The sequence below is a fragment of the Protopterus annectens genome, chromosome 6.part0 (assembly GCF_019279795.1).
Source record: "Protopterus annectens isolate FY-2018-M chromosome 6.part0, PAN1.0, whole genome shotgun sequence".
Taxonomy (NCBI): domain Eukaryota; kingdom Metazoa; phylum Chordata; order Ceratodontiformes; family Protopteridae; genus Protopterus; species Protopterus annectens.
Genome location: NC_056737.1, coordinates 1,042,768,746 through 1,042,796,104, shown reverse-complemented (window position 1 = coordinate 1,042,796,104; position 27,359 = coordinate 1,042,768,746). Strand labels below are relative to the sequence as shown.

General features: G+C 35.9%; 1 protein-coding gene across 1 annotated transcript in view; it reads right to left on the bottom strand.

Moving 5' to 3' along the window:
- The window catches only part of RIN3 (Ras and Rab interactor 3), a 1,126,789-nt gene that overhangs the window by 685,699 nt on the left and 413,731 nt on the right, over nt 1-27,359 (bottom strand). Inside the window, exon 3 of the mRNA XM_044074650.1 lies at nt 20,946-21,057. Within this exon, the coding sequence (XP_043930585.1) occupies nt 20,946-21,057 (112 nt within the window). The remainder of the gene's footprint in view (nt 1-20,945; nt 21,058-27,359) is intronic.

The window sequence follows — 27,359 nt, the reverse complement described above, 5'->3', positions numbered from 1 at the left end:
TTGCAGAGATAAGACTAACTCTTCAATAAATATTCAACTTTGTTTTAAAAAAAAAATAAATATTCAACTTACTAACTGAAATGTATATATTCCCGAGAATCTTCATGTGACAACCATACAAAAAAAAGAACAATAGCAACACATGAACATAATTAACAGGGCTTATAAACATATCTTTGTTAAATGTTATACTAGGGAAACTGTCAAACAGCCTGCAACATATTATGGGCATTATCTGATGGCAGCTGAAGATGCTTCTCTAATATTGTACATCATTTCTTAAAAATAGCCTGGAAAAGGGGATACCTTTACTGGCTAAAAAGTCTCGTTTTAGTGATGGTAAACTACAATTAACATTGCCAAAGGGTTCATTCAGGAGATAACTTTAATTATTCAAATGCGTTACCATTAAAGAATGGCCAGCAAGTTTGTGCAATTATTTCCAAAACAGAAAAAGGATAAACAGAAAAAAATACGTGGGGAGTTGTAACTGTCTATTTAGAAATACATTTTAATTTAAATCAGCATAAACTACAAGTATGCCCCTTAAGCAACAGTGAGCAAGTACAGAAATGTGCACATGCTCACTACATACAGAGGATGTCTCCATTTCCTGGCATCTGCAGAGACATCCAACAGGTGAAAAGAAGATGTACGAATAAAGCAGGATATCTTCACTTGGTCTTCATCTTTATGGGTAAATCATGTCAGTCATGTATAAATCTTGCTTCACTAATGGTCAGGCACTGATTTCTAGTATAATATAAAACAACATTTGCTACAAGACATGGAAAAATAATGGCAAAGAAAGATAGGATAGTCTGAAGTGCCTTAGCCAAGCAAGTACAGTACAGCTTAATTAATATACACTAGTTATAGTAATGTGTGTTGTGTACCACCATATAACTCCGAAAATATTTTAATGTTTTTATTAATAATGGTAATATATGGTGCATCAGTTCTACAGACTTCAAATGGCAGTCAATATTCAGTCCTTCAGCCTTTTTATGACACCAAGTTGGCCTGTAGACCTTGCTTTAATAAAATAAAGAAACGAAATAATTTACAGTGCAATAAAACTTAGAAAAGAAATCACATTTGCTCAGGGCCATATTGGGATGTTACCTATTAAATATGCTTGTTACATAATGTAACATAATGTCTCTCATATATTACTTTTGTAAAAAGACTCATCCATCTTACCTCATTAAATGAATAAACTACTAGAAACTTCAAAATGTCATCTTTATTCCTTCCACAGGGAGGGCATCAGTGAGAAAGTCTCCTAGACCTGCTAGCTAAAGTGATTATATCTAGACTAATTCTTTGTACTGTTTTTTGTTAGTCCTGTCACCCTCTGTGTCATAGGTGGGATAGCTTTCCAACAGGTCATGTGTTACTAAAACATGTCATTTGGTTATAATAGCTTACCTTTGCAATTACGATATAGCAATATCACTGTTTCACCCCCCCCCCCTGCCCATTTCACTATATAACTGTAACTTCTAATCTTGGTGCTTTAACTTCAGCACTGTAAAATAAATCAGAAGACTGAATTGTAAAAGTGTTTTCCTTGAAATGGGGCCTACATTACCAACAAATACATAAAAACAGATAACGTGTTAATGACGTGTACAACAGTCCACATCAATATTGTATCTAATAGCTGTATACAGTATTATTTTGTCAGCTTTGTATGTAACATAGTATTATGCTATGAGATCTGTAGTACGGTATGATTTGGCTAGCTCTGTAGCATAACCCACTATAATTTCATTAAGCCAGTATATAACTCAGTATTAATTCATTCTTAATGCATCTACTTCACGCATTGCAGCTTTCATTTTACACAGAAATCACATGACTTAAGGAAATGCATATTCAGACCAACGTAATACAGCAAAGTCTTTTCACTGGCCTTCGTCTTGTAACAGGAAAAGATTCCAACCACATATAGTAGTGAAAGATATCTTTATCTTTCAATTTCATTTTTATAATGGCAGTGAACAAGTCCTAGCTACATTGTACCCTTATCTACAATAAGTTTACATTTCTTAACCTTGTGTATCTTGCAGGAATCATACAAGAAAGCAAAGCTAAATTCAGTGAAACACAGGAAGTCATTAACAATACAATATTTGTTGTATTGTTAATTGTTGTATGTACAATATTTATGATGTCTATGCTTACTTTACTGCCTTTTTTTGTTGCTTTTAGTCTTATATTCATTCCTTTTGTCATCTTTGGAACTTTTAGCACCACTGAACACCTGGTCACCTTGGGTCTCCCCTCCCCCTACTTGTGTGAGCAAGGACTCCTCTCACTCCAGCTAAAAGCAAAGGAAATCTAACTAATCATCATCAATAAATAAAAAGTGCAACCCCAGCTTTAGCTCCAGGAAATCTGCTGTTGCCACTTATGGGCAGTGTAGGTGTCTGCTTCTGTGACTACTGTTTTGCCTTGTTAAAATTTGTTGCAATCAGATAGCATGCATACCCCAGGGGCGACAGCTGCAAACCTTCTTCCTCTTAGCCCCCCACCTTTTCATCCATTTCACTATTAATACATTTTGCTAAACTTATCTTTTTGTTATGTTAAGGTATTGAGCCCCTCTCAATAGAGGCATATCCTTCAGTCCCTGCTGTTTAATACTTATTCTTCACTAATTAAACACCAAACGAAAGTGCAAAGTCTCAAGCTGCTTTTATCTGTAGCTACATAGTGTGCAGGAAACAAAGAGTAAAGAGGAATACAAATTTAAAAAATAATAAAAGCCGTCATTGCAGCCTAGTAAGCAGCATACAACTTCTACCTGTGGTATACTCTTACTGATTGTTTTTCTTAAGAGAAACCTTCCAATCCTCAAAGAGGGTGTAAGCCTGCTCCATTCGCAATCACTGTGCTCGGGCTCACTCAGCTCCCCTACTTACCCCCATTTCTAACCCCCATACTACTTTAATTTATTCTTTCTGCCCAAATACAAAACCCAACTCACCTCATCCAATTGCCCTATCCCTGTTCCCTAACCTCATACAGCTCCACCCTTTTCCATTTACACTGCATACATTTTTACCTACACCCTTTATCAGTTAATATACAAAATGACCAACATTGCCTATCTACTTGTCTTCACTCTCTCCTTAAGTATTCTCTTTCTATACTAACCCATGCAACCTCTCTCCACACCATGCATTTCTATCCTTTTCACGAACAGCCACATTAACTTCTAAAGCACAACCCAATTTAAAAGGCTTTTCTAACATCTTATCATCCTTGTTTAATAGTAGCAATTTACTCAGCCCAAAAGTCAGAGTTCCCCCATCAGCAATACACCAAAAATGTTTTCTTGCACATTAGGTAGGTCCTCTTCTAAAATCAACTTCTTCACTATCTTGCAAGTCATCTCCTGTTACTGTTTCAAAGTGGTGACATACACTCTACTCCCAGCCCATCTTACACTCAGAATATCATTAATACTCCTTCTCCCCTCAATACCACCTCCTAACACTCAAAACCTTTCTATAATGACAATTAACATTCGGAGTATTTAAAACAAAATTACTGAATTCTATGCATGGCTCTCACAACATAACCCTGACATTGTAGCTGTTACAGAAACATGGCTAAAGCCACATATATCAAGTGATGAAATAGTTCCAACTGGTTATAGTACCTTACATAAGGATAGACTTTTAAAGAAAGGTGGGGGTGTACCTTTAATCTATTGCAACTCTCTAACCATTTCAGCTTTCCCCAAAACCATCCCAACCTTCGATAACATAGAAATCTTACAACATCATTACACATTAACAATAGCAAACACATGTGTATAGCAGTACTATATATTTCACCAGGCCAAAACATCCCTATGCTTGAAAACTTTCTATCTTGGACCACTCATAATATATCCTGTGAAACTATCATTTTAGGTGATACTAATTGATTGACAAAATTTAGTCTTAAAATCCCCAATTAATTGTATCAATCTCCACAGGTATACACAACTTGTTTCTGGCCCATACAAATCCCAAATAAACAACCACAGGCCACCCTAGATTGGATTCTTGTATCAGACCCATACAAACACTCTAATACCGGTACTATCCCTGATGTCCTTAGTGACCATTTACCAGCCTATAGACTTAGAACCCATACTCAAATACCCAAACCCCACACATTTAGATTAGCTAGAAATCTAACTAACTTCAACCAAATAACTTTCAACAACTCCCTAAAAGCTCAGAATTGGATCACACTAAAAATGTTACCATTAGAAGTAACTATATTCTATTTTAATAAGATCTTCCTTGACACACTAAATAGTTTAGCCCCTATCAGGTTCAAAAGAATAAAACTCAATCATGCTCCTTGGCTCACAAAACCTACAAAACAAATTCTTCTCTCCAGAGACCGGGCCTGGAAACAATGGCATAAAAACAAAAAACAAGCAAATGAAATCTATTTTAAACAACTGAGCAATAAAGCTAAGGCATTAATAAAAAAATGACAAATAAAATTATTTTTCACAACTATCTAATCAGAAAAACAACCCCCAAAAAAATTGGAAATCAGTAAACTCGCTCCTTAATCTGGAACTACACAAAACCCATCACCATGTCCTGACAAAGACCCAGAACAAATAGCCCACATTTTTAATACCCACTTTATAGACACCATTCTCAAACTTGTCAACAGACCCTCGCCAATAACAAGCAATCCACCTAACAATTTGACAAATAATTCAAGCTCTGTTGGTGAGAATTCCAACTTACATCCCTCACTTCACAAAGAAAACACTAGCAATACTCAAGAAATTCCAAAGTTCTCCTTAAAACTGGTACCCACCTCTCTAATATTCAAACTGCTATCTAAACTTAGACCATGCTCCTTATCTGCTGATAACCTCCCGTCTGAATACCTGAAACCTGGTGCAAATGCATTGGCCTATCCCATCAGTATTCTAATTAATAGATCCATCTCTGAATCCACAGTCTCTCAGATTTGGAAGAAATCTATCATAACCCCATTGCATTACGGTGGAAATATTAACGATTTAACCAACTATTGACCCATTTCCATTCTCTCACCGTTATCTGAAATACTAGAAATATGTATACATACCCAAATGTTAAAACATCTCACAGACATCAATCTCTTAGCCCAAACCCAATAAGATTTCTGCCCTGCACATAGTACTATTACAGCCTTACTTTCTTTCACCAATACCCTGAACAAAGCTTTGGACTCTGGTCTGTTGACATCAGTAATTTTATTAGAGCTATCCAAAGCTTTTGACACTGTATCACATATCAAACTAATCCAACAATCAGAAACATTACGATGTACTGAGCATACCATTACCTGGTTTACTAGCTACATGAAAGACAGACAACAATCTGTCAGATGGCAAAACAATCAGTCTGGTTATTTGGTTAACAAAGAAGGCGGCACCATTCTTGGATCATTACTTTTTAATGTATTTATAAATAATCTCCATACTGACTCCCTACATAGTTCCCTCATCCAGTATACTGATGATTCTGCTGTTATATCCTTGGCCAGCAACTTCCCAGATCTTCTCAAAATAACACAAAACACCTTCTCAAACATAGAAACATGGCTAAGCAAAACTTAATTACTACTTAATCCCAAAAAATCCAAACTACTAATATTCTCTTCCAAGCCACCCCTACAAGAGTTCAAAATCTACTCCCTAAATAATACAGAAGTTGAAGTAGTGAAAGCAGTTAAACTTCTGGGCATCACTATAGATGACAAAGTATCATTCAAACAACACATTCGTAACACAATGAAAAAAAACACACTCAAAACTAGGTATAAACTGTATATGGATAAGCCCACAAGAATAAAATTGGCACATTCCCTCCTACTTCCCTCACTCCTCTACGGTTCCCCCCACCTTTAATAAACTTCATGCATCCTTAAGCAATCGACTACAATCATGCTATTATAAAATTGCCAAATTTGCTTCTGGACTGCAAAACTGCACTTAACACTGTCACACCATTAAGGAACTAAAATGGTTGGAATTCCCACATTGCCTCCAATACACTCAACTAACTCTTGCTCATAAATTAATATACAATCCAAATAACTACCCATCACTACATTCTATTGTACAATCCTACATACCAACCCCAAATCTTCATTCTACTAATAAACAGCGTCTTACCATATACAAACCCAATAAGAGAGGTGGACAAACCTTATATTCTTCCTCCATAAAAAAGCTATGGAATGCCCTACCCCCCCCTCCGTAGCACAAAATGAGTCTATGAAAACCTTCAAAGTCATCCTAAAAATCACTTTTTTAATAATCACATCTGTCCTTGTCATCAGAACTTCATACTGTTATACACCAACACCAATGAGTTTACTGACTAGAATACCCCTTTTTTAGATCAACTGAAATACTAGTAAACCAACTGTACTTCTGTGACTTTCTCTTAAACAAAGTATACTAATCAATGTTTAATCCTTAAGAAATTTCTACAAGGCAAAAGTATAATTTCCTTCATATTGCACAGAATATACAGTGTGTCATGATTGTTTATATTGAATGTCCTCGACAAGTTATCCATTTATATACTGTGCAGGTTCTACTGTCATTTATTTTTACTGCATAATGACATTGTACTCTGCATATTTCTATCACTGCGAAATGCTATTTATATTTGTATGGTTTCTTATTACCGTAAATCTTATCCTGTTATATAATAATTTTTGTTTAGTTGTTTGCTCTAGTAGTTTTTAATTTGTTATTGGAGCTTTTCTCCGCGGGCCACCACTGAAAATGGGTTATTCTGATTCGGTGGACTTTCCCAGTCAACAAACGTCAATAAAACAATAAATTAAACTGAACAAATGACTTTTTTACAACAATTAAAAGCAACACAAATAAAAGCATACAATAACCTATAAAAGTTACTGTCCAGACAAACAAATGCTTAACCACAAAGTCAAACCATATACAGTACCAAAATCACTGTTTTTTGCAGGAGATGTGTCCTTTCCTTGCATCCCTCACACCCAGCCCAGTAACTTAACTCCCTAGTCACACAGTTGAGGGGAGTCTTCTGCTCCACACACTGTGCTGTTCACTAATATCTCTATTAGTTTCAACAAACTACTCACTTGTGAGCTTACAAACATAAACACATTGTCAAATATGATGTTTGCTGGGCTTTTTCTTCACTATTAAAACATTTTTATGAGTGATTTGGGATTCCAGACATGCTCTCCATCTTGTATACTAACACATGGCTAATCATTTAACAAAGAAACACTCAATAATCTGTCTTAATTATAAGATTAAATACATATTTTCATTTAAAGATCCAAAAGCAATTAGCAGAATGAAATACACATGATTTCCAAGCTGAAGCAGCACTCTATATAAGCTTCAGCTTGTGACATAAACTGAAACTACTTTCAAATGAGTTCTTTACTAAATTCATTTGGTTGCTAAGTCATATGAATTAATAGAATAAAATCTCTTTTCTTCTGTAGTGTGTCTTTCGCTTTTTCGGTTGGGACAGCCCGAACTCCGAACTCGTAATGATTGGTTATTGATTTTTTACCAGCCCTGGCCTTTAACCTTCAACGAAGAAGTTCCCATTCACGCCCATTCCGCATGTCTCGATGAAGAGGCTCTAGATCAAAACCCGGACAAGCGTAAGCGTCTTACTGTGAGGCGACAATGCTACCGCAGCACCACCACCGCATACTTTTTATTAATTTTAATTCATTAACATAATAGAAAGAACTTCAAAAGAGAAATAAATTGCTTATATTTTTCATTGCTAGAATAAAGTTGCTGAAAATATTGGCAAAGCCTCATCTCTTTTTTAAACCCAGGGCAGAATGAATTCATATTGTAAAAGGTATATGTGTGTGAGTGAGAGTGTGTGGGAGAGTGAGTGTTGGTAAATATAACTCCCTTCACATAAGGGTGATATGGTGGGCTACCAGGTGTAAAAACATTCACTTAACTTTGCTCTTAATTCAGCAAAGTGTATTTCTGATCCTTTTCTTTTTTGGTTACATATATAATCTCTCATGTATGTGGTCTAGTTATCATTCGAAATGTAAAATTTACAGGGTCATTAAAACAGAAAAAAAATCAAGTTAAATAGGAAGTCCAGAAAGAAATGTCAGCACTGTTATTATCCAAATGATTTAATGTTTATTAACAAAGGTGTATAGGTTTCTCCTGTAATCTAAACTGCAAACATTTCACGTTATATGAAATCCTTTATAATGAAATGAATACGCATTCAATTTTTGAACGAATGTAATGACCATTTTAGGTTTGGACTCCGTAGTCTTCAGGTGTGACATTTAACATTGTACCACAGAAAATATTTGTGAACAAAGTAGTTACATAGTAAATTATAGGTTAGCCAGTATGACACAGGGGTAAAGGTAAATAGAGTATATTTAGATGAAAGGGCAGCTGTCAGGAGGCCAGAAAAGTCTCTAGTGAGGCTACCACAAAACAAAAATCTGCATACATGATATTTCAGAATATTAAGATAAAAAAGTATAAATTTTATTGCTTACTCAAATAAAGAATATAAGGTGTTACAGAATATAGCACAGAAAAGAAGAAATGAGACATACCAAATTGATTTTCATAGTAGCTGAAAGAATTTCTTGTTCTGTAGCTTTATGAGCTTACTATAAATATATTTCTGATTTCTTCTTCAGTCACTAATTATTTTTTTGCCTGTATCATATCTTTTTGTTATTTTGTTTTAACCACGTGTTATTGATTTTTATAAAGTGCCTACTTATAGGTACTTGAATAAATTTGAAGCTGAAGTTAAAGCATTAGAAAAAAGTATAAAACGTAGCAGGTTAAATGTAATGCAAAGTGAGCAGTATACTGCGTTGGGGAAATAAACACCTGTAAAAGGAGTGCACTAGCAATGAAAGCAACAGACATTGGAAATGTAAACAGACATTTGGTTTATTCATATCAAAGGACCTAAATGGTCGAGATCCCTCTCAGTCATTGTCCTTCAAACAGCACAAAATTTAGATATTCTGCAGAATCAGAGAATAAAATTCTCAAATTCATCCATCATAGCCCTTATAATGAGTACCATTGTCTAGCTATTTCAAAGGGCAATTAACTCTTAATTCATTCAAAGACAGCCATACATTTTAGCACTCTTACTTTTAAACTAATCAATGACAACTACTCCCTCCTATAAAACCTTTTTCCGTTTTGAAACAATTTGTACACTATTGGACACTTTGATGATATCCAGGAGGGTAGGTAAACTATGACTTGCTGTCTGAATAGGCACTGCATTGTTCCATAGTTATCTACCTTATAAATATACACACCAGGCCTGTCTATAATACTCTTTTCAAAGCGCAGAATGCTTTACTCAAAGTGTCTCTGCTGCCTGCAACACCATCCCTCAGAAAATCAGGAAATCAAATTAACTACATCTACTTAATCCTTTAAAATAACATTCAAAACTATCTCAAAAGGTATAACTGCTTTCATACCCCAGATTAACTACCTTATCTCTTCATCTTCAACAAACCACTTCTTTATGCTCACATACTATTTATTTCCATTAGAAGTTATATATATTGGCACTAGCTTGTAAATATTTACATATTTTAATCACTTTCATATTACTTTCTCTTCTTATTTTACCAATAGGCTTATGTCACCTCATAATTATAGTTTTCTTATCATAATTTCCCAAAGTTATTACTTATCCCAAATATGTTAATGTATTTATGCTTGTCTAATAATCCATAATTCCTTACTATTTCTCTAATTAATATTCTCAGAGATATGCCAATTCCAACATACCCTTCCTGTTACAAAAGTATATATTACTCTCACTATAGAGCTGTTATCAACTACTTTTGACAGTTGTTGCCATGTTTCTGAATTACACAATTTGTGATCCTTTCTCTGATGCTATGTTGCATTGTATATTTTTAGTACACTTGCTTTGGTTGTTAACTGTTTTCAATTCTTATGCAAATATTCTATCACTTATTCTCATGATTTAACTTATTTTTGAAAGATTGCTTATTCAACCTGAGCTGTACCTGAAAAAGGTTCTTGGACCACAGTACGTACCTGCTTAGCAAATGTAAAATAATTAAATAAAACAGATAGACAGACAGATGGATAATGTGAGAAATCAGCATACCCACAGTAGAAAGGAAGATACTATCCCTCTTCAAAAAGGGTTGGTAAGAACCCATCTTCAACATTATTTAAACATCTGAAGAATTTCTTGGAGAGGCATAGAGAGACTGCTTTTGCAGACATTATCTTGCAATCCATACGTGTGTGTGTGTGTGTGTGTGTGTGTGTGTGTGTGTGTGTGTGTGTGTGTGTGTGTGTGTGTGTGTGTGTGTGTGTGTGTGTCTGTGTGTGTGCATAGATGCATTGTTTCACTGGTTCTTATCCCACACCGGCTAGGTCAATTGTTGAATAATTGGAGGGAGGTATTGTACTCCTGAGTTTGTCATCTTTTGGGCAAGATGTTAATCTGAGGCCCTATCTGCTTGAGTTGGTGGTAGCTCAGGTAGATGTAGAAAATTCCATGGCACCCATCAAGAAGAGTAGGGGTCCTTTAATATACAACTATATACAATTTACATATTTACAGATTTATATCAAATTTACATTCTTTCTTCACTAACAAAATATTACATTTTTATCTACCCCAATTTTTTCCATAACCATTATTTGATTTTCCATATTATGTTTGATAATATCCATTTTCCATTAAACATTATCTCATCCAGTTTTTCATGCCATATTACCTCACAATACAAAACATTTTCTATCCAAATTACTAACAAATTCTTTACTATATTTCTCATAAAATCTATATTCAATCATATCCATATTTATCTGTTTATACTCTCTTAATTCTCTCACAATATTATTTTGAATTGCTTTTCCATAATTTTTTTAACCCTTTTACGTGTTAAGAAAACATGATCTGCTGTTTCTAATTCACCACAAAAATGACATGTCCTTTCATTTACTTTTTTATAAGGCACATTTCCTTTCACTGTCAATTTATTAATTTGTACCCTCTATAAAAATCTTGACATACAACATTCTTCATACACCATTTGTTTCTTTTTTTATAGATTTTCCTCTTTCTTCTGTTAGATGTCCCCATAGGTTCATGCAGTAATGTTGTATCATTATATTTTTATACCACATTTTCCTATTTTCTCCTATCCCTGTATACTTAATTTCCACAATTTTATTTTTTCTTAATATATCCTTATTTTTTCATTTCTTCAATCTCATTTACTTTTATTCAGTTTTATTCACTTCCATTCCCTTTCATATTTTTCTTAAATATTCATATTAATAACTTATCTTCTTTTCCATGCATCTATTTTAATACCTTTTAAAGGTTCAACAAAGCCCTATATACTATCATGCTCAGTAAACCCAACCCTCCATCCTCCTTATCTGTATATAATACTCAAGTTTTAACTGGATTTAACCTACATCTCCATATGTATCTAAATATGATTTCAAGAAATTGTTTCTTCAATTCTCTTAGTATTATATATATATATATATATATATATATATATATATATATATATATATATATATACTAGTTATGTATGATACTTTCCCCATCCATATTTTATTTATAAAATGTACTTTTTTCTTAAAAGACAACCTATACCTGTTCCACATGACACCAAGTCCTTTTAATTCTCTCAGAAATTTCTCCCATTATTCATCTAATATAGAATATTCACCACAGTCAATGCCTGATATTGATATTTGTTCTTCTAAATTGTATTCTTTCCAACTGTTTCTTGTCTCTAAAATCCTTATATTTGTACTAATTTGTTTATGCACATATATAATTACCTCTTTTATTTTTTCTGTCTTGTCTTTTAGCCATTGATATTATATCATCGGCATAAGATATAATAATTGTATATGAAATATCCATTTCATGTATATATTTATTTTTCTCCATTTCCTCATTTATCTCTTTGCTACACAATTCATGACCAGTACAAAATAAAAAAAAAATACTACTCATTAGACATCGTTGTTTTAAACCTCTATTCATTTCAGTTTCTTCACTTAGCCACCCATTTACTAGGGTTCTAATTTTAGTATTCTTATATACTAACTTACTTACTTTTTATATGTATACCACAATTATATTCTTTCATTATTTGCCATAACGTTTCATGTTCTATTGAATCAAATGCCTTATTTATATCAGTCATCATTCATTTTGTTTCTGTTTGTTCTTTCATCCACCATTTCCATAATTATCATTAATAATTCTGGACTTCCTTCTCCTTTGACCCATAAATGCTTTCGTCTATAACAAAATTCAGTTTATATTGTAATTTTTTTGCATTATCTTCATAAATAACTTATAATCACTATTGTCAAATGATACTGGCCTCCAATTATTAATTTCATGCTTCTCACCTTTTTCCATATAAATCTCATAACCCCTACATTTTCTACATAACAAATACAATCATTTAACCATTTATTAAATATTTCTACCAACATTTCTTTCTGCCATTGTATCATTAGATATCCTATATCATAAGGTCCAGCTGCTGAACTAATATTTATTTCCTTCATTATTTTATCCAACTACATAATCGTAATTTGTTTTTTGAATTCACTGTTTATTTCTTCTGTAAACTGCTTTACTCTCCACTTATTTTTTTGTTTCTCTTTTTTACTATCTCTTTAACATACTGTACTATGATATTCATGCTATTATTTTATTCAGCTTCTCCATCTTCTTTTTCATTTATCTCATTATACCACTATCTTCCCCTTACTTTTTATTCAAATAGAGCAACATTGCTTCCTTTTCCTTGTAAAAATATTTTTCTATACATAACAGATCCTTATTTTTTCTTGATTCTTTTAATAAACTTCTTTTTCTTTTCTAAAATATTCCCTTTCATTCCTATCTTCTTCTTCTTTCATCTTTTTGCCAGTTAGGGGTCACCACAGCGGATCAACTGTCCACTCATGATTGGCAGTGGAGTTTTATGGTGTGGAGTTGCCTGCCCAGCACCCAACCTTCCACAGAAGGCACACACACGCATGCACTCACACCTAGGGCCAATTTAGAGTGTCCAATCCACCTACAGCATGTCTTTGGGAGGAAACTGGAGTACCCGGAGGAAACCAACGCAACCACAAGGAGGACATGCAGACTCCGCACAGAAAGCACCCCAACCGAGAATCGAACCGGAGAACCTCTTGCTGTGAGGCAGCAATGCTATCCGCTGCACCACTGCAACTGCCCTATTCCCTTTCATTCCTATACAGATTGTATAAGGTAGATTTTTGTATTTTTCTGTATTCATTTTTATCTGTTTGTCTTTTTCTATTCAAACAAATTAAATACATTATTTTATATTTCTCTTTAAATATTATCCACCATTCTGACCAATTATTATAAAAAAATATCTCATAGTCAAATGACCTTTCTATAACATTATTATATCTTTTCAAGCTCACTCATTCCACTCCTTTTCATTAATTCTCTTTATTCATTTCTCAATTTTTATTTGTTCTTTATTCTCTTTTACTTCTATCCATATGGCCAAATGATCTGAAAATCGTATTCTCACTGCATTTTCTATCACTATTTGTATAGATTTTGATATAAAAAAAATAATCTATTAATGTTTTTAATTTTCCTCTTCTATATGTACTTTTATTTAAGTTCCATAACTCTAAATTCCCACATTTTATTTCCTCTATTATTTTCTTATCTAATCTGTCTTTTTGCTTTTTTACTTTTCAAGTCTCAATTAAAATCTCCAGTTGTGATTATAGCCATATTTACTATAATGTAGTTTAATATTTCTTGGAATACTTTCTCTTTTTCTGTACATATCACATAAGTATATAATGCTATAAGTCTGTAAACTTTCCCTTCCAGCCTAAAGTCTACTGCTATTAATCTTCCTAATTTAACTAAAGTACAATCCAGAATTATTATCCCCACCCTATATAATATAGCAATCCCTGAAAATGTTTTTCTACCCACATTCTGTATTATGCTTTCTAACCATGAAGGCTCTGTCTGTTCTCTTTTTTTCTTTATTTAAACCCCTAACATCTTCTAACACTATTAGATCTACCTCACATATATTATACCAGTTTAACAACCCAATCATTCTCACTACATTCTTTATACTATTAACATTGCTAGATAAAATGCTAACATTATTTGCTTCCATTCTCCTTAATTTGCAATATATTATTTATTTATCCATTTCCTCCCTTTTTTACTTTCAAACCTACATCCTGAAATGTTCTTTTCCTATCTTTAACCCTTTATCCAATCAATCTTTTCTTTTTAACCATTTACCTAAATATCCTGCATCAGTAATGTCTGATCCACTTTCCCTCTCCCCATCCTCGTTTTTTATAGTAATCACATTTTTTTCTTGACTGGTGTCATTACTTTCCCTTTGATCTTCTTGCTGTTTGTCTTAATGTAATTGTTGTGTATTATGTACCTGTTCTCTATCTGTCCTTTTATATTATATTCTAAACTTTTCTATCTCACAATCCATACTTGGTGGCTTTGCAGTTGCCCGCCCATACTGTAAATTTGATCTGGGACACTTCTCCCAGTCTTGTGCCATTAGCGCATTCTACCTAATACAGAGAGAATATTTGAGAATATTTGAGAAGGCCAACCCACTTAGTTTCTTAACCTGGAATTATCTTCTGCTCCTCCTTTCTCCATTTCCACCTTACTAAAAAAAAAAAAAAAAAAAAAAAGAAAAGAATTCTAAATTCTAAGCTTGTTTCTTGCCTTTCCTGTAACTAGTCTAGTCCATACATATTTGCTGTATCCAGCACTGTTTGTAAGCTTCTGAGCCCCCCCCAACCCTTTCTATGTTGGAGGGAAGCCTTTTAGCCTAGCAGTGGGATTGATAAGCACTAGGTAGCCTATCTACCATAAGAAAAGTGGTTTCTGGCCCAGAAATTGTAGTATATTGGCCATTTGGGCAGTTTTTCCATCTCTTTCAACTTTCTGGTTTAAAAGCCCACATTCGCTCTTTTCCTGCCTTTCCTGTAACTAGTCTAGCCCAGATACAGATTTTCTGTATCCAAGACTGTTTGTATGCTTCTACGTGGTGCCAAAGTCTGCTCTTCAAATTTTCCCTTAAATCCACTAGTTCTCTCCTCTCCTGCACTTTTACTAGCTTATTAGTCTAGCACTTTACCAAACTTCTTGTAGCAATTATTGTAGCACACAAAAGTACTACCAGCACTAAACATTCTACAAGTAAACAGCTCCAGTACTTATTATTAATTCCCACTCATCTAGGCATGTCTAAAGGTCAGTTCCATGTGCTTTCTCCTATTAACCTGGTAAACTTGGGCATCCTGAGGCAACGTAGAAACTGCTTCATGTACACTGACAACCCTTTCCTATTACCTCCCAACACTCAGACTTGCAAGAGATGCACTTATATATCCAAATTGGAAGCCACGAACTTTCAAGCCAAGACCAGAATAGCTTGTGAAAAGGAGAAGGTCAACACTTGCACCACATCACATGGAACATATAGCCCCACAGAACACAAACCAGCACTGCCTTCACATAAAAACACAAACCGCACACCCACCATCGTGAGGGCTCTCAATAAAAATCTTCCCAAACAGTAGAGACCTCCAAGGCAGAAACACACTCGACCACCACAACAAAACACTAATCATGAGACACATAACTCTCCTAAGCAGCATGCCACTCAACAAAAGCCCCTAAGGCAAAACAGCATGCCCAACACACTAGTCATAGGTGACTCAATAGTGAGGCACACTGATGTCCCACTCACTAGGTTGAATAAGGAGAAAGTAACAGTCAGCTACCTGTCAGGCACCAGGATGTCCCACATAATGCATGCACTTAGGTCCCTAAACAAGTACAAATATGACTCTGTCATTGTACATGTGTGTGACCTAAGATGTACCTCCCTGGACTACATTAAAAGGGACATGGAGGAGCTCTCAGATTATGTAGCCCAGGTGGGTATGACCCTAGCCTTGAATATCATCCTACCATCACCCAGAATGATACCACAGTACAAGCAGAAAATGATTGATTTTGACAACTGGCTACGTTTCTTGTGTCATTCTAAGGGGATCCAGTATCTGTCTGCCTGGGGTGACATGATTGACAGATCTCGATGCTTTGCCAGAGATGGCCTTCATCTGTCACCCCTGGGCTTCCAGATACCACCATAACAGCTAAAAACAAATGCAATCTGAGGGTCATGCTGCTCAATGCTAGAAGTCTAAATCTCAAAATGCACTCACTCAAAGCACTCCTTAAAATGGAGAATATCGCCATTTATGCCATAACAGAGACCTGGTTCAAGGCAGCAGAAAGCACCCCTGCACTACCAGGATATAACTCATTCCACACCTTTTGGCCCCAGAACTTGGACTGAAACTCCAAAGGTGGTGGTGTTTCGATATTCATAAAGAATGCACACACCTCCAGACTAGTAGCCCAACATAATGCATCTGAGATACTTCAGGTGCAGCTAACACTGGGTAAGACAGCAATTCAGGTCATAGCATGCTATAGGTCACCAACTAGGTCCCAAGACTCACACTCCACTTTCCTAAGCACCCTGGAGAATATTATGGTCCAACCTCATGCTCTCATACCAGGCTACTTCAACTACTTCTCCATTAACTAGGAAAACTACTCATGTACTAATACACTTGCCTAACGTTTCCTGGAATTCATTAATTCCAATGTCCTGGACCAGCTCATTCTTACCCCCATTAGAGGTAGCAACATCTTTGACCTGGTCATTACTAACATGGACAACCATTGCTCTACACCAATAGTCAACTCCTCCCTGGTTAGATCCGACCACAAACTAATCACCTTGGAAATCCACAACCCCCCCCCCTGCAAAGGTAACCACCATGAAAAATGTCTCCAAAGCTAACTCTGGACACCTAAAAACAGAGGTGGTTAACTTCATAGCACCCATGCAAATGGAGATAGTTGCATGACCACCAAATCATATACCAATGCACTGTACGAACACATACACAAATGCATGGATCTCGCCATACCCAACAGAGCCAAGATGCTCCACTCTCACAAAAGGAAGCCAATCTGGTGATCCCCTGCTATCAACAAACTCTACAGCAGAAGGAGTAAACTGATGCAGAATAAGGTGAAGTCCCTAGACTGGAAAAACTCCCTTATCAGCCTCACCAAATGTTGAGATCCCTCATCACATCCTCTAAAGCTGGCTATGAAAACAGAATTGCAGCAGATAGTAAAGACAACCACAAGAACTTCTATAGTTATGTAAAGAATCTCCATGGCAATACCCAGATTTGGTCTGAGCTACTGCACAATGGTACCTCGTATATCGAGCCAACATATATTTCTAATATACTGGCCAACAGATTCAGTGCCAACTTTGCCCCTTCCCCCCAAGGGACAAGTTACAATACCAATAGACTGCCAGGCACCCAGTATTACTGCCGCACAGCTTAAAAACAGCACTGTCCAAGGCCAAGAATGTAGCTTCTATGGGACCTGACAATATCCCTGACTGTGTTCTCCATGAATTACAGAGTGAACTGGCATCTCACGTGTGTGCCCTGTTCAATCACAGCCTCACCTCAGGCTTTGTCCCTACCAAATGGCACACTGCTACAGTCATTCCTCTCCACAAAGGAGCAGTGACTACAGACCCCGGGAACTATTACCCTATTGACCTGCTGAGTCTGATATACAAAGCAATGGAATGCATAATCATGGACCTAATAAACAAGGATATAGGGAATCTCCAAACTCTGGATCCCTCACAATTTGGTTTTGTGAAGGGTAGCTCATGCCTGCTCAACTTGGTCAACTTCTTTGAGTCAGTCACCAGAGCTGTGGATAAAGGCAAGGTGGTTCATACAGACCACCTTGATCTGGACAAGGTCTTTGATACCATTTTCCACTTAGGAATCATAGAAAAACTCACTAAGCTAGGCATCAACCCCTATTTCACTATGTGGGTTGCAAACTGGCTCACAGGTAGAGCACACAGTGTGAAAGTAACTGACTCAAAGTCAGACTGTCGACCATTCATGAGTGGAGTCCCACAGAGTTCAGTCCTGGGTCCTCTCATGTTTGGTATCTAGTTCTCTGAAGTCCAGGCCAACACAAACTCTGGCTGACAAAGTTCATAGACAATTGTAAGTTGGGAGCTATTATTAACTCCCCAAGTGATGTTGATATCCTACAGAAAGATCTTACTGAGACCAACGACTGGTGTCAGAACCATGACCTTAAGCTCAATGCCAAAAAATGTGTCATCATCCCCTTTAGGAAAAACCTGGTTCCCATGAATTACCACATCAATGGTAGTCCACTGAACACAGTAGGCATTATAAGCGATCTAGGAACACAGGTTGACAGCAACCTCTCTTTTGACTACCACATTGCCACTGTGGTCAGAAAGTCCTTCTATATGGCACATCTCATTACTAAAGGTTTTGCATCCAGGAAGAAAGATATCATTGTCTCCCTCTACTCTTCCCTCATTAGGCCAATCATTGAGTATAATGCCCCATTTGGCATGTACCTCACAAAACACCTGCAACAACTGGAGAGGCCACAAAAGTACAACACAAAGAGGATCCTAGCCCTTAAACATTTGTCCTATATGGACAGACTAAAAAAAACTCCAACTATTCTCTGTCTTATATCACCTACTTAGAGGTGATCTCTGCTTGACTTACAAAGCCATGTCTGACCCAGCTCTGTTAGAAATGCTACATCTAAAGAAATCCCAGTCCCTCTACATCACCATGACCTTTCTCCCTGTGTAAATAACATTTCTTTTTATCACAGTTTCTCACAAAATGTTCTTCCCTTCCACAGGAAAAAAAAACACATGTTTTTATTGTCCCCAATACTTAACAGCTCTATAACCATCAAAATTAATCATACTAGGAATATGTACAATTTTCCCATTTTCCATTGTCAAAATCACATCACACCCTCAGGCCCCTATCCAAAGTCCTCTATTATCCAGTACTTTAGAAATGTCCTTCACTTCTTTGTAAAAGTTCTTTAATAAACATTTTTAACAGTTTCTCTTTCAGTTTCTGTCTGAAATTGTATATTAATGTTTTTCTGTGTCTCACACACACGACTTTACACTATATTTGTTCCAGGGATATATTTATTTTATTTTTTTCATATTTTCTCAGAAAATGCTACTAATATTTCAGCAGTCTCAAAGAAAATGTCACAAGTCTTTTTTTCAATCAAAATAAAAGCTCTTACATTCCGTGCCTTGATTCCTAAGGGCAAAACAATTTTGTCCCATATTTCATGCCTGTCCATTTCTAATTCTTCGTAACTCTGAATTCTTGCGACATACTTCCATTTCTTTTGTTTTCTTCTTCTCTCGTCTTTCTTCTTTCTGTTCACTGACCACTCCTGTAAATGCCGTTTTCTTCAATTATTCCTTTATTTCCTTTCCATCACATCTCCCCATGATATATCCTTCCTTGTCTCTGGCTTACTCTCATTTACAACTTATTTCAATATATCATACCGTAACATTCCTGACTGGAGGGCTGTAATAACAACATCTTCCTTCTGTCACTCCTCTCCACTTAAATTTCCAAACAAGTTGCTTAAAAAAAAATCTTCTATATCTTCCATTTGGTGTCTCTCTCTCACTACTCCACATTAATTCCTTCCCTCTCAGCTTCTGAAAACAACACTGAGGAGTAGGCATTCGCATCTACTCCACACTCCTCCGTAGCCATATTTTATGTGCCATCCTCACAGCCACCAGTGCGCCAGTAACAGAACAGACAATCTCACTCACTGGCTCCACATACCATGAGTGTTGTAGTGGTGGTGGAAGTCCCCTGATGCCCTGACCAAATTTCCCCTTCTAGTATAAATAGCACCTTGAGTCTCCTCTGAAAAGTGGCCACTAACCGAGTGAGATTCACCTGGTCAACAAAGGACAAATACAAAATAAAATAAATAAATATAAATATAAAATAAGTTCAAAACAATAATAAAAATAGCACTAAATCAGCAACTCAATCTGATATCTATATTTTAGATAACATTCAAACAAAAGACCACATCATACACCCAGAGGCAAAGCTTTTCACTGGGTTGCTACTTCATATTGAAGGAGAAACAAGGCAATGCATTTATCTAGAAACCCTGCATAAGGCATACCACTGTACAAGCATACAATCAGACAGTAATTTCCACTACTCTCTGTTACAGCACAGCAAAGCAGACTATAGGAAACTGCAGTATTTATATATTTGCTCATGTTAGATTGCACTGATTACATGAAACATGACTCATTGCACTAAGAGGGGCTTTCTCTGCTTCATATCTAACTATTCTACATATATATCTCAGCAATGAAAAGCACAAGTTGAAATATAACATAACGTTTTCTACAAATAGCACTGCTACATAGTATATTGCGGTTCAGGCATGAATATATAACAGGTTACTACTTGTTAAGTGAACAGCTGCTATTTTATTGTTCAACTTTTGGGTAAATAACCCTTTTCCATCTTTAGTGTGCAGTATTTATAAATTATTGACAAAAAATGAAATTGCTTCAGAAAAAAGAATAAACTTCATTATGCTAATGAACTGCATGCACCTAGCAGTAGGATGAATATATTAAATTCCTTGCTGAGGTCTCTTAAAATGTGTTACTATGCCACAGGGAAGCATGACACGATAAGCAAAATCTGAAATGTTAGCCAAATACAGTGAAGGAGATCACTGAATATATAATAAATAAATGATATACAATTTATAAACTTAAGAGCATAACAGGAATGTTAACATAAAACTCACTTGATATTTCCTCGTTGATTATGTAGTCTTGTATGCCCCCATCTTGGTCCTTTCCAGAACAGCAGACAGACAGCATCATTCTTTTTGGACCATGTTTTCTTACTAAAAATATCTGGAAATTGACAAAATAAATAACCTATTAAGTTCTGTGCAAAATTTGAATGAGAGACTCTACAAAAATGTTCTTATAAATCCTGATTCATTTTTAAACATCATGGCACTAACCACAATAATAAGTTCTCGCTAAAGAATCATTTTGTTTCCAGGAAAAGAAATCAGCTGCTTTAAAATCCTACAAATGGGCCTTTGTAAAGAAACTGCATGTATGATTATCTCCCAGACTAAAAATTTATCATATCAAATTTAACAAGAGCAATGTGAACAGAATCTAAGAGTAATATGCATTTGTTTTCCTGGTCACATTTGCAACTGTTTCTATGTACAAAAATATCTCTATCTGATACAAGGAAAGTCTTTCTTTATATATGGTACAGCAACCACCAAGTTTGTTATATTTATTAAGAAGGTACAGGGGCAAGCCACCTGTATGTGCTACAGAGGTGATATGCCCCTTCAGCTCCCTTACCTTTGGACAGGTGTAAAGTGGGCAAGGTTGCATCTTGCTGCATGCTTCTCATCAGGTGCAGCTTGATAATGGCTGTTTCTCATAGACAATCGCTCACAACATGGCTTCCATTAGTGTACTGGCAGCATTTCAAAGTTTTGAGGCTTTTTAATTTTCTCTATGACTGTGTGACCCTGGGATTAGTATATACTAAGTACGGGGTAGGGGGTCTACCCCCTATATGTGAGTTAGAGGTTGCACTACTCCCTACAAATTTTTTTATTTTTTTTATTATTTGATTCATCATGTTGTCTTCAACAGTTTGGTACTTGACAATTCATAGCAGAACCACTTCCCACCGAAGGGCAGATTTTTTATGAGAACTTTTGGTGTTTGATCACATGCGTAACTTTAAAAACTGCCGTTCATGACTGTGAAGGAATCTGTGGGCTTTACATAGTGCTGCATAATATGCTCAAACCTAGGAATCAGGGATAAACAAAATATGAATATTTTTAGATATGTCTATTTTTACACTTTTCAAATAATTAAGCTGAAGCAATTATTCATTAGCTAAATTACTACTGTTTACCCCTACGCATAAATCCCCCACCATAAAATTCACAGTCATATCTAAAAATGACACCACAATAGTTCCTGTCATTACCACCAAACTTTTGGGGCTAACAATTGCTCACAATCTTAATTTCAACACCCATATCAACCTAACTATTAAATCAATGAATAGAAAACTTGGTTCTCTATACACAATTAAACCTTTTCTCACTCTCTCAGCCAGGACTACTGTTGCCCAAACTCACCTACTATCTACTCTCCTCTATGCCTGCCCAATCTTTACAAACCTCTCCAAAAGCAATATCAATAAGCTGGCCACAGCTTACAACAACATAGCCAGATTTGCCTCTGATACCCCATATCGTACCCATCACTGCAAAAACCTAAAACTTCTAGGATGGCTTGAACTGCAAAGCCAGTTTCTTTTTCAGCAACTCATAATCATTCACAAGATTCTGCATCATTCCTCAAAAACTCCCATTCTCAGAAACCTTATTATCCCCTATCAAAATCTTGCTACCTTGCGATCTGCCAACAGACTACTTGTCTCTTCCCTAAAAGCTAACAATAAATCTGGTGACTCCCTATTTACTAACTCAATTGGTAACGCTTGGAATAAACTACCAACTGAACTTACATCCCTGATTTCCACTCCACTTTTCAAACAACTTAAAATCTTCCTAAAATCACAATGGCTATGTTCATGCTCAAATCCTGACTGACACTGGCACCTCTTGGCTTATCTTTCTTAAGTCTATAATTTCTGAATTCCTCCTCCTTTGGTGTTTCTCTCCTCATACTCTACCAAAAGTATTTTTTCTTTAGCATAAGTAATATCTATCTACCCTTGTTTGTCATGTCCTATGACCGTACCTAAGGGTAAGAAAATGTATACATGAGCGTCTTAACAATTTTTTAATTTGAGTATTACTAGTATGGAATTCTCTTTAATTTGTTTATTTTTATTCAAAAATTTCTTGTATTGTATTTGGAGCTTATCTCCCCGGGCCTCCACTGAAAATGGACATGTACCCAGCCGGACTTTCCCAGTCAACAAATGCAAACTAAAATAAAATAAAATAATTCATTTGAAAGTTCTTCAGGCATCTAATGCAGTATAATGCTGACTTAGTCACATATACCTGGGAAATCTAAGTAACAGTCTTGTTGCATTTTCTTTTTTTGGAATGTAGTTTGAGCTCTTTCTGAATAACTGAAAACATTCTAAACTGTTAATCAAATCGGCTTGCTTCACTTCTTCGTCTTCTTTCTGCTTTTCCCAGTTAGGGGTCACCACAGTGGAACTCCAGTCCGCTAATGATTGGCAGTAGATTTTTAAAATGCTGAGGTGCCAGCCCAACGCCCAACCTTCAACGAAGGCACACCCATTCACGCATGGTCTTCCTTAATCAGAAATATATACTACTATATCTCAAAACAATGTTTTTGTTGAGTGTCAAACCTGGATGACAGAACCTACAGACAGCTCTTGAACCCCATGCTAGGATGCTCAGTATGAGGGAAAATGGGCTTGTGTCTGACTGGGCACACGTCTTACTGGGGAGACTTGATGGTTAGTAGGCATGGCTCAAAAATTGCACAGAAAATATGCAGAGAAATGTTTGCTGCTAACCTCTTAAGATATGCACTGATTACTCATGGAACTTTCTACCACAAACTGTGGCAGTGGATTCCATGAGTTTGCGCAAACGACAGCTGGTGATGAACTTATCCCATCAGTGACAGTGATATGGGTTAGAAAATGAAGGGACATAGAGCCAGAATGGAGGAATAGTGCATGGTTTTGAAGATTTTAGACTCCATCATTTAAAGGGATTGAGTCTTGGCAATGAGGACAGATGATACCAGTTTACACTGAAACCAGTTTCAGTGCTTAGGCTTAGTCAGGCATGAAAGGAGTTACCCAAGATAGTCAAAAATTGGAGGGGTGGGCACATGAAGACACAAACAAAGTGGCAGAGGAGGCAGCTGGGCTAATAACAAGGGAATAGTTATGCTTCCTACAATGAATGGCAATCAATATGCAAGTCCCCAAATCTGGGAATTCTGGATTTGTGGATTTTTCCTCTTTATCCAGGAATACTAGCTTTGGATTTGCTTATATAAGTTAAGAAGGGTTATGGGGAGGTAAAGACCCCCACAGCTGTTGTTCAGGGATGTTTTCCTCAAAAAACTTACATTCCATGAACTCCAGATTCAAAGAAATTGTATTTCGATGAGTCTACAAAATGGCAAACTTAACAGTTCAGAGAGCAGGGCATTCCTAATGTGACTGATAAGCATAGCCATTATATCTTGCATAATTTTACCTTGACTGATTGTTCAACTACTTAAAGGAATGGATTTGCACACGCTAGGTGAAGTAGCTGCTTATGAATATTCATTAACACCATTAGCTAATGAAAATTCATAGAGCAAGACTAGACTCCCAGTCAGTTGAAATATTTAATACACTGTTATCCACTATCAAGCAAAATCAAAATTTTCTTTCGATTTTGAACAAACTAATGTGTTAAAAAAATACTCCACAGCAGTTTAACTGAGCCACCATCAATACTCCAATGCCATTTTAGGAGGGCCTGCGAATATAGTCTTTTCTCCATGGCTGTGTGTTGTTTTCAGCTATATTTTACACACTTCATGGTAAGTAACTACAGATATGAACATTTCAGAGGGTGTAATTGCATTGAGTATATTTTGGAAAATCTACAAATTTCAGAAATGTTTACAAAAATATTGAGCACCTGTAAATCCAGGTGACTTATTAGGCTTCAGTGGCATGGAAGGCAGTAATACCCATGTTCCCTACTACAGGCACCTATAGCCCATATGCTGGAACTGTGATATCAACAAGCTTTATAATAAAAGGAAAAGCATTTTGATCAAAAGTAAGAAGAGGAATTCCCAGGATGTTAGAGCCCTTGTCACTGAAATAAACACGCAACTCAGGAACTTAATAAAATCCACCAAACCAAGTTTAAGGCTAAAATAGCTATCCAAGCCAAAGACAATCAGAAGGCATTTTTTAGTTATGCTCGTGATTGTGACACCCATGCACTGGCTCAGCAATCAAAGAACCTGAATCCTCACCACTAACACCAGTGAGGGGCATCCACATTGAGAAGGATAACAAATGCACACACAGTAAAGTACAATTTCCCTTAAGAGCACACAGAGATCACAGTTAGTCTGGGGCTGGTTTCTCCCTTTCTCTCCAGATCCCCAATAAGACTGCCCACTGGCACAGCTGTAGGGTCCAGATCTCAGCCTAGTGGTCAAGCTAAAACCTCCAGCACCCTCTCTGTCCAACCAGTGCTTAGTGCCCCTGCCCAAATAGCTGACACACACACCTTGAGATATGAGTTATAACAAACACACAGACACTCCTAGGGAAGGCTGGCACAGGTTCTCAGACTCCAGCTATGCCCCTTCTGCCCAGACTATACAGTTGTACCACTTGCCACCAACCACTAATAGCAGCTACTAATAAGGCCCTTACTAAAGGGTGTCCAATTATTACTGTGTAATATTATTATCCGATTAGTAAGTGTGACCAGAAGCTTTTTAAGGCTTATTGGCGTGGCTAGGCCAGTATCACTATATACATGCAATGTACTCTAGAGCTTAAATTATCTCTACACAAAACAGCCACAGTTGAAAGGCTTAAAAATATTTAATAATAAATAATAAAAACATAAGTCAATACTTCTTACTATACAGTGCTAGTCAAGAGTTCAGAGATCACAGGAAAATGCTTACAGTAATGCAGTAGAATAGTTCTGATATCAATGCAGAAAACAGCTAGACTAGACTTACTATTTCCTTTTTCAATAGAGAAAAGTGTTAAAAGAAGAGAGAAAGATATGGAGATACTACTAATATAGCACATAGAGCCTCTTTATATTGAGAGAAGAACAAAATTACAGATGATAGTTTTTTTGTAGTTATGACATAATTTTCTAAGTGACAGTGTAAAACAAATTATTGGGCATTATTGGAAATGTCTGTATAGATTTCAGGAGTTATCAGGACTAGTCCAACAGAGTCCTGTTTTCTCATATAAGAAAGGAAAAAGCTTGAGGGACATGTTAGTGCATACTAAATTTGATAGTCCTAATAACAGGTTGTTGCAGCAGATTCAATCTAAAGAAACTACACCATGTGGTAGTTGCATAGAGTGTCATCATATAGTACAAACCTTTCCAAAAATTAATAATATTAGATTTGAAATGGTAGGAGAATATTATTGTACTACTGAAAGAGTGATTTATGCAATTAAGTGTAGTTGTAATAAATATTATATAGGGCAAACTAAGCAAATGTTCAAGTAGGGATTATCAGAACATCTAAGAGATATAAGGCTAGGTAAAATAGAGAGCCCTTTAGCCCAATATTTTAAACTATATCATAATAGTAAATCTGTATATTTAAAAGCTACTAATTTAGAACAGGTACAGGGAGAAAGAGACAGTGATTATGTTAGAAATGTGTTGTTGTATAAAGAAACACTTTTTATTTTAAAATATGGGATTTTGATTCCACAGGGTCTGAACACAGACTGCTGTTGGAAATGTGTTATTTAAATATTGTTTGATATGTATCTTTAAAGAGAATGTATTTTAAAATGAGTTAATTATATAATGGTAATATTAATTAATTGTTTAATTGTTTGGCAACTGTGGGGTATAAAGGATGTGGTTTTGTGTGCTGAATGTACTCCTTGAAGGCTTATGTAAAGCCAAGGTGCTAGAGTGCTACTTCATGTTTGTTCTACTTTTTGTACTACTTGCTGCTTGTTATTAAATTATTTCTGACCATATCTGGATGTTCATTGTACAAAACAATACTTCTTACTACACAGTGCTAGTCAAGAGTTCAGAGATCACAGGAAAATGCTTAAAATAATACAGTAGAATAGTTCTGGCATCAATACAGAAAACAGCTAGACTATACTTACTATTTCCTATCTATATCTAAGAGCAAACACAATTCTAAAATAAACTTACATATAGAACAAGGCAGTGCCAGTGATGTTGTCAGTTCTGAAAACAGATACAAAATGCTCTGATTCTCTCTCTCTGTCCATAAATTGATAACACAGTACCGCTGACTCATTTCAGATTACATCATTATTCTCTGTTTCCCAGTATAACAGAAACTGAGAGTGTAACAGCCCTTTTGATCTTGCAGCAGGTCAGGAAGCCAGAGCAATAAAAGACATTATATATGTAAATTATAGCCATTAACTCTGG